Source organism: Xenopus laevis, chromosome 7S (genome assembly GCF_017654675.1).
Source record: "Xenopus laevis strain J_2021 chromosome 7S, Xenopus_laevis_v10.1, whole genome shotgun sequence".
Taxonomy (NCBI): domain Eukaryota; kingdom Metazoa; phylum Chordata; class Amphibia; order Anura; family Pipidae; genus Xenopus; species Xenopus laevis.
Window position 1 is genome coordinate 92,237,614 of NC_054384.1, and position 17,544 is coordinate 92,255,157.

The following is a 17,544-nucleotide window of genomic DNA, read 5'->3' on the forward strand; positions in this document are numbered from 1 at the left end:
CCAGTGGCCTCAAAACAGCTTATTTTTGAATTGCAGGCTTGGAGGCAAGTTTTGTTGTATAAAAACCAGCCACACTGCCAAATGTAGGTTGACAATCCACATAGGGGCTACCAAATGGCCAATCACAGTACTTATTTGGCACCCCAAGAACATTTTTCATGCTAGTGTTGCTCCCCAACTTTTTTTTACATCTGAATGTTGCTTATAGGTTCAAAAGGTTGGGGATCCCTGTCTTAAAGGAACAGTAACACCAAAACATTTGTTGTAAAGTAATGAAAATATAACATACCGTTGTGCTGCACTGGAAAGGTTGTGTATTAGCTTCACTACTAAACACTACTATAGATTATATCAGGGGTCCCCAACCTTTTTCACCCGTGGGCAACATTCAGATGTAAAAAGAGTTTGGGAGCAACACAAGCATGAAAAATGTTCCTGGGTGGTTTAAAATAAGGACTGTAATTGACTAGTGGTAGCCCATATGTGGACTGTCAGCCTACAGGAGTCTCTGTTTGGCAATACACCTGGTTTTTATGCAACCAAAACTTGTCTCCAAGCCTGGAACTCTAAACCTGCTCTGTGGCCACTGAGAGCAACTTGTTGCTCACGAGCTACTGGTTGGGGATCCCTGGATTATATAAACAGACTGCTGTGTAGCCATGGGGGCAGCCATTCAAAGCTGTAGCAGGAGAAAAGGTACAGGATGCACAGCAGATAACAGATAAGCTTTGTAGTATACAATGGGATTTTTCAGAACTTATCTGCTATTTACTATGTATCCGGTGCTTTAGTGGCTGCCCCCATGACTACACAGCAGCTTGTCTATATAAATTATAGCTGTTTCCGATGCAAACCGGAATTTAAACCAGAACCAGATTTTAGCAGTGCAGGACAACCGTACACTTATTTTTTTACTGTGCCTATAAAGCACAGATAGCAGTGAGAGCAGTTTTTATTGTTGCTATATTCCCTTCTGATTGAGCATAGTTCTGCTACTGTGTGGTGCATGTGTCCAGAGTTTGGTTTTAAACTGGTCACTCTGCAAATTATTTGTATGTTCGGTCTGTGTGGGGTTCCTCCAGGTACTCTGGTTTCTTATCATATTCTAAAAACATACAGGCAGGTTTATTGGCTCCAGGTAAAATAGGACATGGTGATAGGATGCTTTGTTTGTAAGCACTGAAATCTTTGTACTACTTTGCAGAATATGTTGGCACTAGATAAATAAAGAAGAATTTACTAATGCCTGCATAAGTACTGATTCTTGGCCTGTGTATTTAAGTGTGTGATCCTTGAGCAAGGATACATGCATCGAGTGTCTCTGAGTGGAGGTGTAAATGGAGCAGATGGCAGCTGCGGGCTGCACATGAGAAAAATATGTGGGCCAAAGGCTTAACACTCTGTGTTTTCCAGTTTAAAGCGATTTGTCTGTTATTAATGGCAATGGGATTCTGTTTAAAAGAGGACAGGTCTTTTAACTCGCTGGTGCCAAAAGTTAGGCACCCCCAATTGATCGCATGTACTTAGCTGAAACCCCGGGCTGGTGACCTATTAGGAGAAAACAGCACCAGCCTTCTTCCAACGAGCACCACTGAGCGATCATCTTTTTTTTTTCTTCTCGCGGCTGCCCTTGTGTGGAAGGACGAACTTTAACGAAAAAGCCGGCTATTTCTTTCTGCTGCACATGTGTCTGCCCCTGGAAATTTGAAGACGAACGCTCCGTGGTGCTCGCTGGAAGAATCCCGTGCCGGTGTAGTTTTTTTTTTCTTCTAGGAGCACCGGCCCCTTGTTTCAGGTCAGTAAATGCGATCCTACGTTTTGGAACCCCCAAGTTAGAAGACCTTTCCTTATCCTTTAAGGCAGAACCACTTGAGCTGTTTGGGATAAGAAGTTAAAGGAAAACTATACCCCCAAAATCAATACTTAAGCAACAGTTTATATCATATTAAGTGGCATATTAAAGAATCTTACCAAACTGGTCTATATATTTAAGTAAATATTGTCCTTTTAAATCTCTTGCCTTGAACCACCATTTTGTGATGGTGTCTGTGCTGTCTCAGAGATCACCTGACCAGAAATACTACAACTCTAATTGTAACGGGAAAAGTGTTGAAGCAAAAGACAAAACTCGGTCTGTTAATTGGCTTATGTGACCTAAGAAGTATGGTTTGTTTGTGTGCACAGTGAATCGTTGGAACCCAGGGGGCGGCCCTTATTTTATAAAATGGCAATTTTCTATTTATGATTACCCAATGGCACATACTACTAGAAAAGTATATTGTTATGAAATTGGTTTGTTTTCATGAAGCAGGGTTTTACATATGAGACCTACATTGTTTGGGTGGGTATAGTTTTCCTTTAAACTCTGGGTAGCAATATATATTTATATTTCAGTTCTGTGCAGTTGCACCTTTAATGAAGTTTGGGTCTCCGCTGGTGCATGTTCCTGTACATATACATGGTTTTGTTGGGTTTGAATAGGCCCGGGCATTGAATCTGTTGTTGACATACAAACGTGCATCGGTAAATCTGATTTGGGACTAAGCCCTGAGCAGAGCTACTTCCATGCCGAGCCGATTCTTTGGAATAAAAAACAGTTTGTGGCCTATATTGTAACACTTCAGACCAGGGGCGATCCTTCCCAATTTTCCGCCCGAGACGGCCTATGTTTTTTGCCTCCCCCACGGCACTCGACGTGGGTGTTGGGGGGGGGTCCATGTCTCTAGTGCAGAGAGCACAAATACGCTCTCTGCACTAGAAGACCCAAATTTCCGGGTTGATAACCATAAATTGGGCTCTTAGTTACCAGGAGCGGCATTTTTGCTGCCCCTGGCAACCACAGGGGGCGCTGCTGACTGAGGCGATGCCTCAACTCACCTCATTGGCGGAGCGCCCCTGCTTCAGACTGTCATGCAAAGAAGCCTGTGAAGAACATGGGTAATTTTTAAATCCTTTTATAACTCTTTCTAGTGTTTCTTTAGACATGAGGTTTTTAGTACTTGTTGGTGTTTCCTCTTTTTCAGTCTTGTTTTTGTCTGGCATTTTTGCTTTCTTTTTATCTTATTTATTCCAGCGTATCATCCTTCATCTTACTCGTCAAAAACATGTTATCTTTGTCCTGGTGACCATGTTCACTCATGGAGATAACAAGCTGCAATGGGTTTCATTTTCACACATAAGCAATATTTTTGTTCTTGAGTTGTAATTCAGGGGTGTTAAATTAAAATATTCTTAAACATAAAACAGAGATTATTGGCAAATCTATATGATATTGTTGCTTTCACAGTAATATGTGTTATAATATAACCAGGAATAGTCTGAGGGTGATGTGGTGAGTTGCAGAAACCTGTAATCGAGGCGACTAAGTGGCCATCGGTTTGTGCACAAATTGCCGAATGTTTGCATTATGGCAATCAGTTGCAACAAATCAACTGTCTTCGCCCTAGAAGCCTCAGAGTGAAGCCTATGAGTAAGTGCCCCAATAGGCACGAAACGCGTTGGGCCATTGTTTTACTATGTCCTAAAACTTTTATTTTTTGCTACCCTTGACTGATTTTTGGAGGGACTCACAACTTTTGTTGTTTGCCTCAGAGTGTAGGTTGATTTAAGTGGCCAGTACCCTGAGTTAGTGCTTGTGCACTTGGCTATCAAAGCAAAAGTGGAAGTTTCTATTCTGTGGAGTAATGCTGCCGGTGCTCAACTAACCCGATGCTCGTGTCTGCTTGTCTTAACAAAACACCAGGCGCAATCGGTGCTTTGAAGAAGTGAAACTCGAATATAGTCTTGTACATTCACATCACATACTTTTGGCATTAATGATTGATTACAGTATGTATCGAGCACCCACAATTGTCAATGACACTGTTAAAGGGGTTCCAACACTTTTTTTTTTTTTCATTTGAGTTGGTTTCAGACAATTTCACCAGATATTAAGACTTTTTCCAATTACTTTCTATTTTCTATGTGTGACTGTTTTTCTAATATTGAATGTAAAGTCTAATTTTTCACCTTCTAAAGCAGCTCTGGAGGCGGGTCGCCGACATTCTAAATTGACACATTTAATGGATCCATTTCATATCTTTATTCCTGTTTAGCTGAATCCCTGGGTTTCATTACAGGCAGCTGTTAGAATAGATATAATAGTTGTTAATACTCCAGAGATCAACTAAATGTTGCAAAATTGTAACCGATCAGAGTCTGCACCCAAATTACTGAGCTGCAAGACCAGAGACAGGAACATTCAACATCCAAAACTTAGACGGTAAAAAAATAAAAGATGAAAAGCAATTGAAAAAAGTCTTTATTTCTGGTGAACAATCTGAAAACAACAGAAAAAAGTGTTTGGAAGGTGAACAACCCCTTTAAAGGATCAGTAACAAAATCTTTTTGTGTAGAACGAAAAAAAACCACAGACATATTAAACTTTTAAATCACCAAGTCTTTCTTAAGAAATAACTTACAGAAACTCCGCTTGCATTCCTCTTCAGAAAAGGCGACACAGTGACGATCCATCATGCAGCGCTCGAGTTCTCCTCCCTGCTATCTTCTATAAGGAAAGCAGGGAGAAGAAATCAAGCGCCGCATGATGGATCGCCTTTTCTGAAGAGGAGCGGAGCCGCTATCCGGTATGGCTCTCTTGACCAGGTCCATAAGAACAGATTTAAAACCAGGCTTAAAAAACGTGCGTTCTTCTATGATCAGCTCTATGTTAAGCACCTCTGGGCTTCCTCACAAAGCAGATGACTAAGGGGGTTATTTATCAAAATCTGTTTTTTTTTTTTTTGTTTTTTTATTAAAAAAAAAAAAAGTGATTAAAGTAGAATCCACAATTTGACCTTGTTTATCATTGTAAGGATCGCTCGCCGACGCTCCTTTCTTCTTCGGTGTCGCCGGCAAGATGGCGGCGGCCAGGGGAAACACATGGCATGCCGTGACGTTTTGACGCCAATGCGTCGAAAAGTGCAACGTCAGCGAGTGATGTCGTCATGCTTGGTTCAGGAAATAAACTCGAAAAATTTGGGATTTTTTTCTGGGTTTTATACCTGAAAACTCACATTTTTTTGTAAAGTTGCTGGAAACCACTGAATTTTTTGAATTTTTGGCCAAAACTCAGCACAATCTTCAAATTTTAAATGGGACCTTTGCCATTGACTTCTACAGTAGATGGGAGTATTTTCGGATTCAGATTTTTAGCATCCTCTGAGTATAATAAATCGCGAAAAAATGTAATTTTTCCTTTCCACTAAAAATTCGGTTTTTATAGTAAAAAAAAAAAATTACGTTTTTCGCGTTTTTGGCATTCGGACTTTAATAAATAACCGCCTAAGTGTGGGATTTTAGGCTATACATATATATTACAGCACAGAGAGTTCAGCATCTTTGGAGAGGAGGCAGGGATGCAGTAAAGAAAACATTATACAATGCAGGAAAATAGATTGCTAATGTTAGTAGATTTACTTGAACATAGATTGCTAATGTTAGTAGATTTACTTGAACAAATCTTCAATCTATGAAAAATCTCCATAGTCAATGAACAACTGTTTTCGACATTTAACTTGTCCAAATTCGTTAAATTGCTACCATTTAATTCAGTAACGATTGATTTTAATTTCTTCAACTTAGTGTCTTTGTTTTTCTTCCCTAGGTAGGCAGTGTACCAATGCACTTAGGAGACATATTGTCCAGGCACCTAGAATCACAGGTAGGTACTCGGTTTGCATTTAAAAAAAGCTCTTTTTTTAATTAGGCAATAAATAAAGGTAGGAAATATAGTAAGTTAGATATGTGAAACTAACTCTACACTAGCTACATTAGCTAAGCATAAGATGAATCTCTAAATTTTCTATAGATCACAATGATGTGTATATGGTACTGTTGCAGTTCTCTAAAGAGGCCCTAAAACATGTGAGCAAAATCTAATTGTTTTGTTCCTCAGGCTCTATATTTTGTTCTGTTTGGAGTTGCCCCCGAAGTGGCAGTCAGTGTTATGGTACATTAGCATGTATGCTCTTTGCTAAAGAATTTATATGTGCAGCACATGGTGATTATCCCTTGTTTTGACATTCAAGATGTTTCACTGTCTATAGACAAAGTACCGAACCCAGGACTGTGCTGTACCTTATTTTATAATGATATTATATTTGCAGACCACATATACATTTTTTATTTTAGAAGTCATTCTTAGAAAATAAGTGAAACCCGGGACACTGTGATCATTTAATCTCTCTGCTGTGCTGCTGGATGATGTCCGGTTTGCTTTTAGGTGAACTTGTTGAGACAGAAAGGGCAAAATATTCACCTAAACTCTAACCCATCTCATCTGCTTCTGTGGAAATGCACCTAGTGATGTGTAAATGGCAGAAATTGTGGTTGGTTGCTTTGTGATTGAGGTGGTTGCCAGGGGAGTCCAGAGACATGTAACTCGATGTTATGGGCCCCACAGCAAAATTGTTTTAGGGGCACCTCAAACTGCGGGACTACCTCCATGAAAATAAATCAAAAACGCTTATCCCCACTGTCTCCTAAAACTCTGGAAACCCAAGCAGTCATAGGGTCTCGGATCACTAAGCGTTAAAGGGGAACTATCGCAAACATAATTTAATATAAGCTTCATCCCACTAAAATAAGAAACTTAATAAATCAAATCAATTAAATATTCTCTACCGTTTCTGAAATAATCAAGTTTATCTTCACTATCCCTCTCTCAGCATCTGTTTCTCCTCATTCTGTCTTCATGCAGGAGTTGGGTGTCAGATAATTAATGACGGATCCAATATACAGTATCTTATAGGGGGTCTCCTTTTGCTTAGAAGATGTATTAGAGCTCACTCTATTAAAATCACCAGAAATCCTGTCTCTCTACATGCAGAATTTGTGTAAAAGGCAATTTTTTTGTTAGATTTTGTTTGTGATGGAATCAGTTATTTGAGTGAGCTCTATTTCATCTGCTAGAAAAGAAAGTTCCCCTATAAGATTTATTGGATCATTAATCTGACACCCAACTGCTGCATGAAGACAGAATGAAGAGAAACAGATGCTGAGAGGAATAGTGAATATAAACATGATTATTTCAGAAACAATGCAGAATTTATAATTGATTACAGTCATGGGTAGGAATTTTTAAAAATGTGAAATGTAATTATAAAGTGGCTTGGCTTTAGAAGGGAATTGAAAGCATGGTGCCTGTGATATGCTAAATCATTCTCATCTGGCCAACAAAGTAACTTCCATGCACTGCACAATGCAACACAAATCAACTTCGTATGTTTCAACGGATAGTGGCAGCTTTTCTTTCCTTATGTTTCTTAACCTTGTAGTCCTGTAAAGCTGTTCTTTAGTTGTAATGTCTTCAAAATAATCTCAAAATGTTGCTTTTCCTTCAGTTAAGATTTTCTTCAACACTCCAGTGTTTTATGGCCCTAACTGTTTTATTTATACAAAGTAGTTATAGCATCGTTGTCAACTTGGCTTTCTATTCAAGGGTTGTTTAATGCTTTGCAGAGAACAGTCCTCAGCTGATAGCTATTTTCTCTCGCTTACAGCATCAAGTGTAAGACCCTGCCTGTCAAATAGGTAGGTATACCAACAAGATGCTTTGTAAAGGGTATTCCATCTGTTCATTATAAACCTAATAAAGCAATGTCCCATTATTATGCAAAGGAAAAATAACGAAGATTTTTCTTTTTTTTGTTAGGCTATCATCGACTATCTCTCAGGTGCCTGTGGTCAAGTCACTCGGCTTCTGCTGAGCAAGAGAAAAGGTAAAAGCAGAGAAGCCAAGAGTCTGATCATTAGAATAGGCTGTGTGGCTGAATTCTAAAGTTACGTATTTAAACGTGCACCTTTATCTCTCTTGGTGTCTGTGGGTTGGGAAACACCTCAACCCTTGACCAGCCTTCAGGGACAGAGAGCAAAAGGAAATTAGCGAATTGATAATGTGCTGCCGCAATTCAAAAAGGGATCCCGTTCTCTTCCTCAAAACTATAGGCCAGTTAGTCTGTCAGTGGTAGGAAAGATTTCGAAGGGTTAATAAAGCATAAGATACTGGACTTCATAGCAAATCATAATACTATGACTTTGTGCCAGCATGGTTTTATGTGTAATAGATCTTGCCATGAGGTAAGTAAGGTAAGTAGGGACCTTGATTCTGGGATGGCAGTGGATGTGATTTACTTAGACTTTGCTAAAGCATTTGATACAGTGCCATACAGAAGGTTTCTGGTTAAATTAAGGAATGTTGGCCTGGAACATAGTATTTGTACCTGGATAGAGAACTGGCTAAAAGATAGACTACAAAGAGTGGTGGTAAATGGAACATTTTCTAATTGGACCAGTGTTGTTAGTGGAGTACCGCAGGGTTTTGTTCTTGGTCCCTTGCTTTTCAACTTGTTTATTAATGACCTGGAGGTGGGCATTGAAAGTACTGTTTCTATTTTTGCAGATGATACTAAATTGTGCAGAACTATAGGTTCCATGCAGGATGCTGCCACTTTGCAGAGTGATTTGTCTAAGTTGGAAAACTGGGAAGCAAACTGGAAAATGAGGTTCAATGTTGATAAATGCAGGTTATGCACTTTGGCAAAAATAATATAAATGCAAGTTATACACTAAATGGCAGTGTGTTGGGAATTTCCTTAAATGAGAAGGATCTAGGGCTTTTTGAAGAAAAGTTGTCTAATTCTGGGCAGTGTCATTCTGTGGCTGCTAAAGCAAATAAGGTTCTGTCTTGCATAAAAAAAGGGCATTAAAGGAATAGTTCAGTGTGAAAATAAAAACTGGGTAAATATATAGGCTGTGCAAAATAAAAAATGTTTCTAATATAGTTAGTTAGGCAAAAATGTAATGTATAAAGGCTGGAGTGAACAGATGTCTAATAAAACAGCCAGAATCCAACTTCCTGCTTTTCAGCTCTATAACTCTGATTTAGTCAGCGACTTTAAGAGGGGCCACATGGTACATTTCTGTTCAGTGAGTTTGTAATTGATCCTCAGCATTCAGCTCAAAAGCAACAGATATGACCCATGTGGCCCCCCCTCAAGTCTCTGATTGGTTACTGACTGGTAACCAGGGTAACCAGTCAGTGTAAACCAAGAGAGCTGAAAAAGTAGGAAGTAGTGTTCTGACTGACATGTTATACATCAAATCACTCCAGCCTTTATACATTACATTTTTGGCTAACTAACTATATTAGAAACATTTTTTATTTTGCACAGCCTATCTATTTACCCAGTTTTTATTTTTACACTGAACAATTCCTTTAACTCAAGGGATGAAAATATAATTATGCCTCTTTATAGGTCCCTGTTGAGGCCTCATCTGGAGTATGCAGTGCAGTTTTGGACTCCAGTTCTTAAAGGAAAACTATACCCCCCAAACAATGTAGGTCTCTATTAAAAGATACTGAGTAAAACAGCTCATGTGTAAAACCCTGCTTCATGTAAATGAACCATTATCATAATAATATACTTTTCTAGTAGTATGTGCCATTGGGTAATCATAAATAGAAAATTGCCATTTTAAAAAATAAGGGCCGCCCCCTGAGATCGTAAGATTCACTGTGCACACATACAAACCACATGTAAGGTCACATGAGCCAATTAACAGACAGAGTTCTGCCTTTTGCTTCCTCACTTCTTCCTGTTACAGTTAGTGTTGTAGTATTTCTGGTCAGGTGATCTCTGAGGCAGCACAGATAGAGTCACGAAATGGTGGTTCAAGGCAAGAGATGTAAAAGGGCAATATTTATGTAAATATATATTCCAGTTTGGTAAGATTCTTTAATATGTCATTCAATTTGATATAAACTATCTGTTGCTTACGTATTCATTTTGGGGGTATAGTTTTCCTTTAAGAGGGATATAAATGAGCTGGAGAGAGTGCAGAGACTAAGTGCAACTAAACTGGTTAGAGGGATGGAAGACTTAAATTATAAGGGTAGACTGTCAAGGTTGGGGTTGTTTTCTCTGGAAAAAAAGGAGCTTGCAAGGGGACATGATTACACTTTACAAGTACATTATAGACAAATAGGGGACCTTTTTACCCACAAAGAGGATCACTGTACCAGAGGCCAACCATTCAGACTAGAAGAAAATAACTTTCATTTGAAGCAACGTAGGGGGTTCTTCACAGTGAGGACAGTGAGTTTGTGGAATTCACTGCCGGGTGATATTGTGATGGCTGATTCAGTTAATGCCTTTAAGAATGGCTTGGATGATTTTTTTGGACAGACATAATATCAAAGGCTATTATGATACTAAACTCTATAGTAAGTATAGATATGGGTATATATCATTTACCGTATATACTCGAGTATAAGCCGAGTTTTTCAGCCCCCAAAATATGCTGAAAAATTCTACCTCGGCTTATACTCGGGTCAATCGCAAAAACGGTCGCCGGCGTCCAAGAATAGTCTCCAAGAATATTCGCCGGCGTCCAAGAATGGTTGCCAGCATCCAAAAACGAGACGCCGGCACCCCCAATGGGAGCAGAAACCCTCAATTTTTTTGATTGAAACTCACCGGAAGCTGCTGCATTTCTCACCCTAGGCTTATACTCGAGTCAATAAGCTTTCCCAGTTTTTGGAGGTAAAATTAGGTACCTCGGCTTGTACTTGGGACGGATTATACTCGAGTATATACGGTATGTGAAAGTAGGGAGGGGTGTGTTTATGGATGCTGGGTTTTCATTTCACAAAAATTAACCTGGACATTGCATTTATTATAATTAATTTCTATTGATGTCCACATCATATGCGCATGTTTTGAGTATACAGGTTTGGGACCTGTTATCCAGAATGCTCCGGGCCTGGGGTTTTCCAGATCTTTCCATAATTTAGATCTTCATTCCTCATGTATACTAAAAAATCAACATTAAATAAACCCAATAGTCTCATTTTGCTTATAAGAATTAATTATATCTTAGTTTGGATCAAGTACAAGGTACTGTTTTATTATTACATAGAAAAAGGAAATATTTTTTGAAAAATTGATTTGGATAAAATGGAGTCTGTGGGAGATGGCCATTCCTTTATTTGGAGCTGTCTGGATAATGGGTTTCCGGATAATGAATCCTTTGCCTGTATACCGTTTGTAAGTATTTTATATAATTCATGTAAGGTATTAGCAGTTAATATTTAATATGTTTTGTTTTACAGAGCCCTACCTTCTTAAAGTATGAGGAGAACCCATCTCTAGTGAAGGAAACATGGCAGATAAGCGAAAACTACAAGGTAGTTTTTTTTCTGCAGTCCAGCAAATTTACTTTCTTCATGTTTACCAATTGTCTTGGATTATTAAAAGGAGTTTTTTCCTGTATGTTTTAAATACATTTATACACCAGCAACTGTCCTGGTGCTTTTTCTTTTTTTATGCCTTAAAAATACAACATTGAAACCCCTTCTTCCTCCATTGTCAGTGGGAATTGCTTGAAACCTGCATTGGGGGTGATGGTTACTGAGCATGGGTAAAGATAAAACTAAAGTAATGTGTTAATTGGTTTAATTAGTATGATATAAAGCAAAAGAAAACACATACATTTATAATTATACCATTTAGCTCTTCTTAACAAATATCTGTAATTGAAATACATGGAGTTTTCACCTTTAAGTTAATTTTTAGTATTAAAATTGTATACTTTAGAATGACCTATTCTCACCAACATTTCCTAAAAATTTTACATTTTCCATCCTCTTCAACTTTCAAATGGGAGTCACAGCCAAAAAATAAAAAAAACTATTGCTCAGTGCAGCAACAATTCTATATATTTTTTTTATTATAATTTCTTTTTTTATTAAACTGTTTAAATGGGTTTCAAGAGAGTCCGACACCACATTGCATACACAGATATTCTACAGGTATGGGACATAGTGCTTTCCGGATAACGGATCTTTCTGTAATTTGGAGCTTAATACCTTGTCTACTAGAAATTCATGTAAACATTAAATAATCTAATAGGCTGGTTTTGCCTCCAATAAGGATTAATTCTATCTTAGTTGGGATCAAGGACAATGTTCTGTTTTAAAAAAGGAAATCATTTTAAAAAGTTATTATTTGGATAAAATGCAGTTTATAGGAGACAGCCATTCTGTAAATTGTTCTTAAACCTGGTTGCCAGGGAAGAAGGCCGCTTGCAAGTATCTCAAAATATTAGTGTCTGTTCCCTACCAAAAATGAATTTACAGTTGAACTAATACCAAATAAATATAGGTGCTACTAACGTCAGTGTCTATGTAAAACAGTTTATAATAGCAATTTATATATTCAGATGCTCCCCAACTTAAGGATGTGATTCAGGAGCAACTGCCCAAACCCGCTGCTTTTTTTTTTTTTTTATATATATAATCACCGTTAAAACAGGGTCACTCACCGCTCTCCACTGGTGGTCCTGGTGCTGCACCCCGAACCCGTAGTTTGGGGAGAAGTATTTCACATCAGGTAACCAAAACACCTTACGCGTTTTGTGTTTCCTATGATTACATGTGGAAACACACAAATGCGTAAGGTGTTTTGGTTACCTGATGTGAAATAAAGCTTTTTTTTCTTTTACTATACACCGCATCCTTGGAATCCCTGGAGAGTGCACGTCCAACATGGAATGCAGAGTTGAACTAATCCAACATTTTTAGTAAAACCATTTACACGCAGTTGTCTCTGGAATGCCATGGTGCTTTTCTTGCACTTTAAGTAGTATTCTAAAGATGTCTTAAAAATATAATGTTTGGTTTAATGGAGCTTTAATATGTCTCTGAAGAAAAAGCATTTAGTTAAAAATGTGTAAGCTCAGCAAATGCCTTGGTTGTAAAGACTTTGGTCCTGCAGGGACAGGCAGTAGTTATGGCTGTCTTAACTTTCTCCTTTACTTTGCTGTGATTGGCCGTGTGACATATGCATACAAATCAGTCCGCATATGCATTCACTTTTGTGTACAAATGTACATATGTGCTCATTATTAAAATGTTGTGCTTTTAACAATGGCATATATTAAATAATGCTGCTATGCGTCAAAGTTGAGTGAAGGAAGCAATTACCAAGGGGCTAATCTAGTGAATGGGGTATGTGGGTTGTGATTGATTGGTTCCCTCAGCCAGCAAACATAGAGGTGTGGGAGCTGAAGCAGGCAAAGGGGAAAGCCAGTACTGTTTGCAAGTCTAGAGAGGCAGAAACTGACGGCTGACGCTTATTTTCTTAATACCATTGTTTTTAAGCTTCTCCAAATCGTAAAAGCTTCAGATAGCAATGTTATTATGGACATATTCTGCATCTGTTTCAGAGTTTATACCTCATTCTCATCAGTACGTTAATTATTGTTGCATGCTTTCTTTTCTGTTACCCTGTTATGAGATTTTTTGACAATGTTCTATTTGCATTAAATTTGGCATAGTTCAGTTCTGATTAGTTGGGTAAAAAGACAGCTGATTGCATTACCTCCCAAAAGTTGTATCATAAAGCCAGACATATAATTAACACGGCAGGCGTCGTTAGGAACATCTTGTACACATGTTGTAAGTGCAGATATCTGTCATTTTTCAGTTGTTACTCAGACTATATAAAAATTTAGGAAGGATTTATATTTTAGGAAATGTGATCAGCAATTAGGGTTTTTTTCAATGCAGCTGTATGCTGAATAGAATCTGAGCATTAATTTGCATATGCAAATCTAAACGCAATTGACAGCTGTATTATCTTGCTGTCTTCAGTTGTCCCTTGCTTTGAGGTCACTTGATCAGCAAATCCGTGTGTTAAATCTTGCTGCATGTTTGGTGGTTTTTTTTTGTTTTTTTTAACACAGAACTAGGGTAGACATGCTGCATGTTATGTTTTAAGGTTCTGTGCCATGGTAAACACAACCCTTTAGCAGGGAAAATCTGTGTCTCCGAAGTAGCTCCCCATCTCCTTTTCTGATGATTCCCTGCACATGCTCTGTGCTGCTGTCTACAGCAAGACACGTGTTCATTTATTTTAATTTTTGCAGGCGAGATTGATCGGTGTTTGAAAAAGGTTTCTGAAGGCGTGGAGCAGTTTGAAGACATCTGGCAAAAGGTAAGATATATTATCTGTGTAGGACTATTTTCCTGACATGCTGTATGATTTTTTTTGTTTTTATAAAAGTTTCCCAGGTTGAGCAGTTACTTTACACGAGTAATGCTGAAACTGTGTGTCTGAAGGCCTTTATGGGTTGTTGCTCTGCTATCCATGTTGGTAGGTCTTAAAGGAACCGTAATACCAAAAACTGAAAGTCTCTTAAAAGAATGGCTACCCTGCACTGGTAAAACTGGTGTATTTGTTTCAGAAACACAGCTTTTGTTTATATGACAAGCTGCTGTGTATCCATGGGAGGCCGTCATTCAAGCACAGAATATACAATGGATAAACGATAACTTCTGAAGAATACAATTGTATACTACAGAGCTTATCTGTTATCTGCTTGTGCCTTTTCTCCTTTTTCAGATTTGAATGGCTGCCCTCATGGCTACACAGCAGCTTGTTTATATAAATTTTAGTTGTGTTTTTGAAGCACCAGTTTTCCAGTATAGCGCGACAGTACATTATATTTTCATTACTTTAGGACACTTTCTTTTTTTGGTGTTAATGTTCCTTTAAGACCTGCCTCCACACATTTGGGTGTCATGGATTTTATTACCATTATCCCAAGTAACAATGCTGAAGGTTTTTACAAACCATAGTAGGAAGGAAAGAGTGAAGAACAAAAATAAAGGATAGCGTAAAATAAAAAATAAAGTAGGGGGGTAATACTCACTAGAGCCAGTGAGTCCTATAGCTGTTGGCATTATACAGCTGACTCTATAGAGACATAGAAAGCAAGCGAAGGACTCCACTCTGCCGCTAATGTATTTGGGCAGCCTCTCATTAGCTATGTCAACTTTTGGTTTGGAAGGGTATTTTCTCTGTAGTCTAAGGGGGACACAGGGAACAAAGGGGTTAAACTCCATCCTCCAGGAGGCAGGACACTTGGTAATAATTAAAAAGGGGTGTGCCCGATATGGCTTAACCCCGCACACTGTATCTTACCATCAACGGGCGGAGAGATTCTCCGGGTTTTTCTCCAACTTGTTCATAGTCCAGAGGAAGGACTGTTCCTTCAGGCCGGTACTCCACCTCAAACAACTTATAATGGTAATTCCGTCCGTTTCAAAATGGAAACCTTACTGTCAGTGATTAGAAATGGAGCAAGGGCAATTAATGATGTCACTAGATATCCAGGACACATATCTCCACCTACCAATATGGCCACCTTACCACCGCTTCCTGCCATTTGCCTTCACAAACCAACACTACCAGTTTGTGGCGTTACCCATCGGTCTATCATCAGCACCCAGGGTGTTTAACAAACTAATGGCTGTGAGAGCAGCAACCTTGCTATTACAGGGGATCTCTGTGACACCCTATCTGGACGACCTGCTTATAAAGGCCAAGTCAGTAGAGAAAGCCACAGACAATATAAACCAGACGACCGAACTTCTCGTTTCAGCTGGACCATAAACTGGTCAAAATCCAACCCTATGCCCCAGCTACCAGATTACCTTTTTAGGTCTTGAGTTCAACATGGTCACGGAAATAGTCTGCCTACCGCTGGACAAGCAGAACAAGATCAAGCAGCAGGTTCAGTCACTACTTTCCAACCAGAGGTCAACTTTCCACAAGGCTGTGCAGGTGCTAGGACTAATGGTTTCTGCCATCGAGGCGGTACCATTTGCACAGAAACACCTACGACCTCTTCAAGCCAACATACTAGCTACGTGGAAAGGGGGATCATTATCCCGTCTACTCTCCCTGACCCAATCGACAAAGGAAGCACTCAAGTGGTGGTTACAACCAGACAACCTAGCCAAGGGACAATCCTAGGTGAATTTGGATTGGCTTTTGATAGCAACGGATGCCAGTCTTCAGGGCTGGAGGCAACATGGGACAATCGTTTGGCTCAGGGTCAGTGGTCTACAGAGGAGTCCAGACTGCCAATAAATATTATCGATTTAAGAGCTGTAAAGTTAGCCCTGTCCCACTGGACAAGACCAGACAACGCCACCAGTGACCTACATAAATCATCAAAGAGGAACCCGCAGCAAGGCGACGATAAGGGAAGCCACACAAATTCTCAGCTGGGTGGAATACAAATTAGTAAGGATATCCGCCATGCATATCCTGGGAGTTTCCAACACTAAGGTGGATTTTCTCAGTCGAAACCAGCTGGATCAAGGGGAATGGTAACTTTATCCGGAGGTATTCGCGGATCTCGTGAATCACTGAGGATAGCCACAAATTGATCTGATGGCATCCAAAATTAACTTAAAGGTACCAAGATTCGTTCAAGTATCTGCACTTTTGGTCCTTCTACAATAAAATTTGGCGACTGAAAACATAAAACACACCTTCCTTCAGGGGATTACGCACATAATCCAACCGATCGATCCAACGATGGCAGCGTGGGATCTCAATTGCTGCTTGAGGCCTTACTTGACTCACTGTTCCAACCATTGAGTTCAATTTTGGACAAGTGGCTCACCTGGATGTTGGTATTTTTAATGACGAGAAAAAGAGATAAGGACCGCACAGCTCACCGTTCCCCCCTCGATTCAGGTGCACAGTCCAACAGTGTCCCCACTGTGAATTCAACGAAAAGCTCAGGAAAAGAGATGGCACTTCTGAAAATTGGGATTTATTGGGGTTCCTGCAAGTAAACCTTAGGTTTACTTGCAGGAACCCCAGTAAATCCCAATTTTCAGAAGTGCCGTCTCTTTTCCTGAGCTTTTCGTTTTATTTTTAATGACGTTCTCATCAACCAGAAGGGTGTCGGAGCTGAATGCTCTATCCTGTGAACCTTGGTTGCTTATATTCCACAAGGACAAAGTGGTACTGCATACAGTCCTATCATTCTGATTAAAGTAGTCTCCTCTTTTCATGTAAATCAGGAGATCATAGTGCCCTATCTGTGTCCGGATCCTAAGAATGACGAGGAACGTCGATTGCATAAACTGGATGTAGTCAGAGCACTTCAATGGTACCTAGAACAATCAAGACCCTTCCGCCGGTCTCCAACTCTGTTCGTGATTCGTTCGGCACCATGCAGGGGACAGGCGGCGTCAAAGACATCCATTGCTCAGTGGATCAGAGATACAATCAGGCAAGCCTACCTTTCCAAAGGCAAGACTCCACCAGAAGGAATCTGGACTCACTCCATAAGGGCAATGGGAGCCTCCTGGGCATGGCGTAACTGTGCTTCAATGGAGCAGATCTACAGAGCGGCTACCTGGTCATCAAGCCACACCTTCAACAAATTTTGCAGAATTGATGCATATTCTTCATCCAAGGCTTCCTTCGGACGCAAGCTGTTGCAATCAGTATTAAAATAGAGAAACAAAATTGAGCACATTCCCACCCTGCTGTTTTGGAACTGCATTGTTAAAGGAGGATTTAACCCCACCCTACATAGATCCTCCTCCCCAGCCTAGCTGCTACCTTGGGTAAATGCCCCTAACTTTTTACTTATCCCTTGGTGCAAATACAGGGCATCGGAGTTCACGGCAGCCAT

At 39.5% G+C, this 17,544-nt stretch overlaps 1 protein-coding gene across 16 annotated transcripts in view; it reads left to right on the forward strand.

The window, feature by feature from the left end:
• cnot3.S (CCR4-NOT transcription complex subunit 3 S homeolog) overlaps positions 1–17,544 on the forward strand; it is a 46,072-nt gene that overhangs the window by 8,515 nt on the left and 20,013 nt on the right. For 10 of the 16 annotated variants that reach the window (XM_041570509.1, XM_018226963.2, XM_018226961.2 and 7 more), the window contains 5 exons: positions 5,645–5,701; positions 7,542–7,572; positions 7,694–7,760; positions 11,153–11,227; positions 13,969–14,036. Coding sequence is in view for 15 of the 16 variants with exons in the window: in XM_018226963.2 (XP_018082452.1) it covers positions 11,203–11,227; positions 13,969–14,036 (93 nt within the window). In the remaining variant the exon portion in view is untranslated. 16 annotated transcript variants of the gene reach the window in all.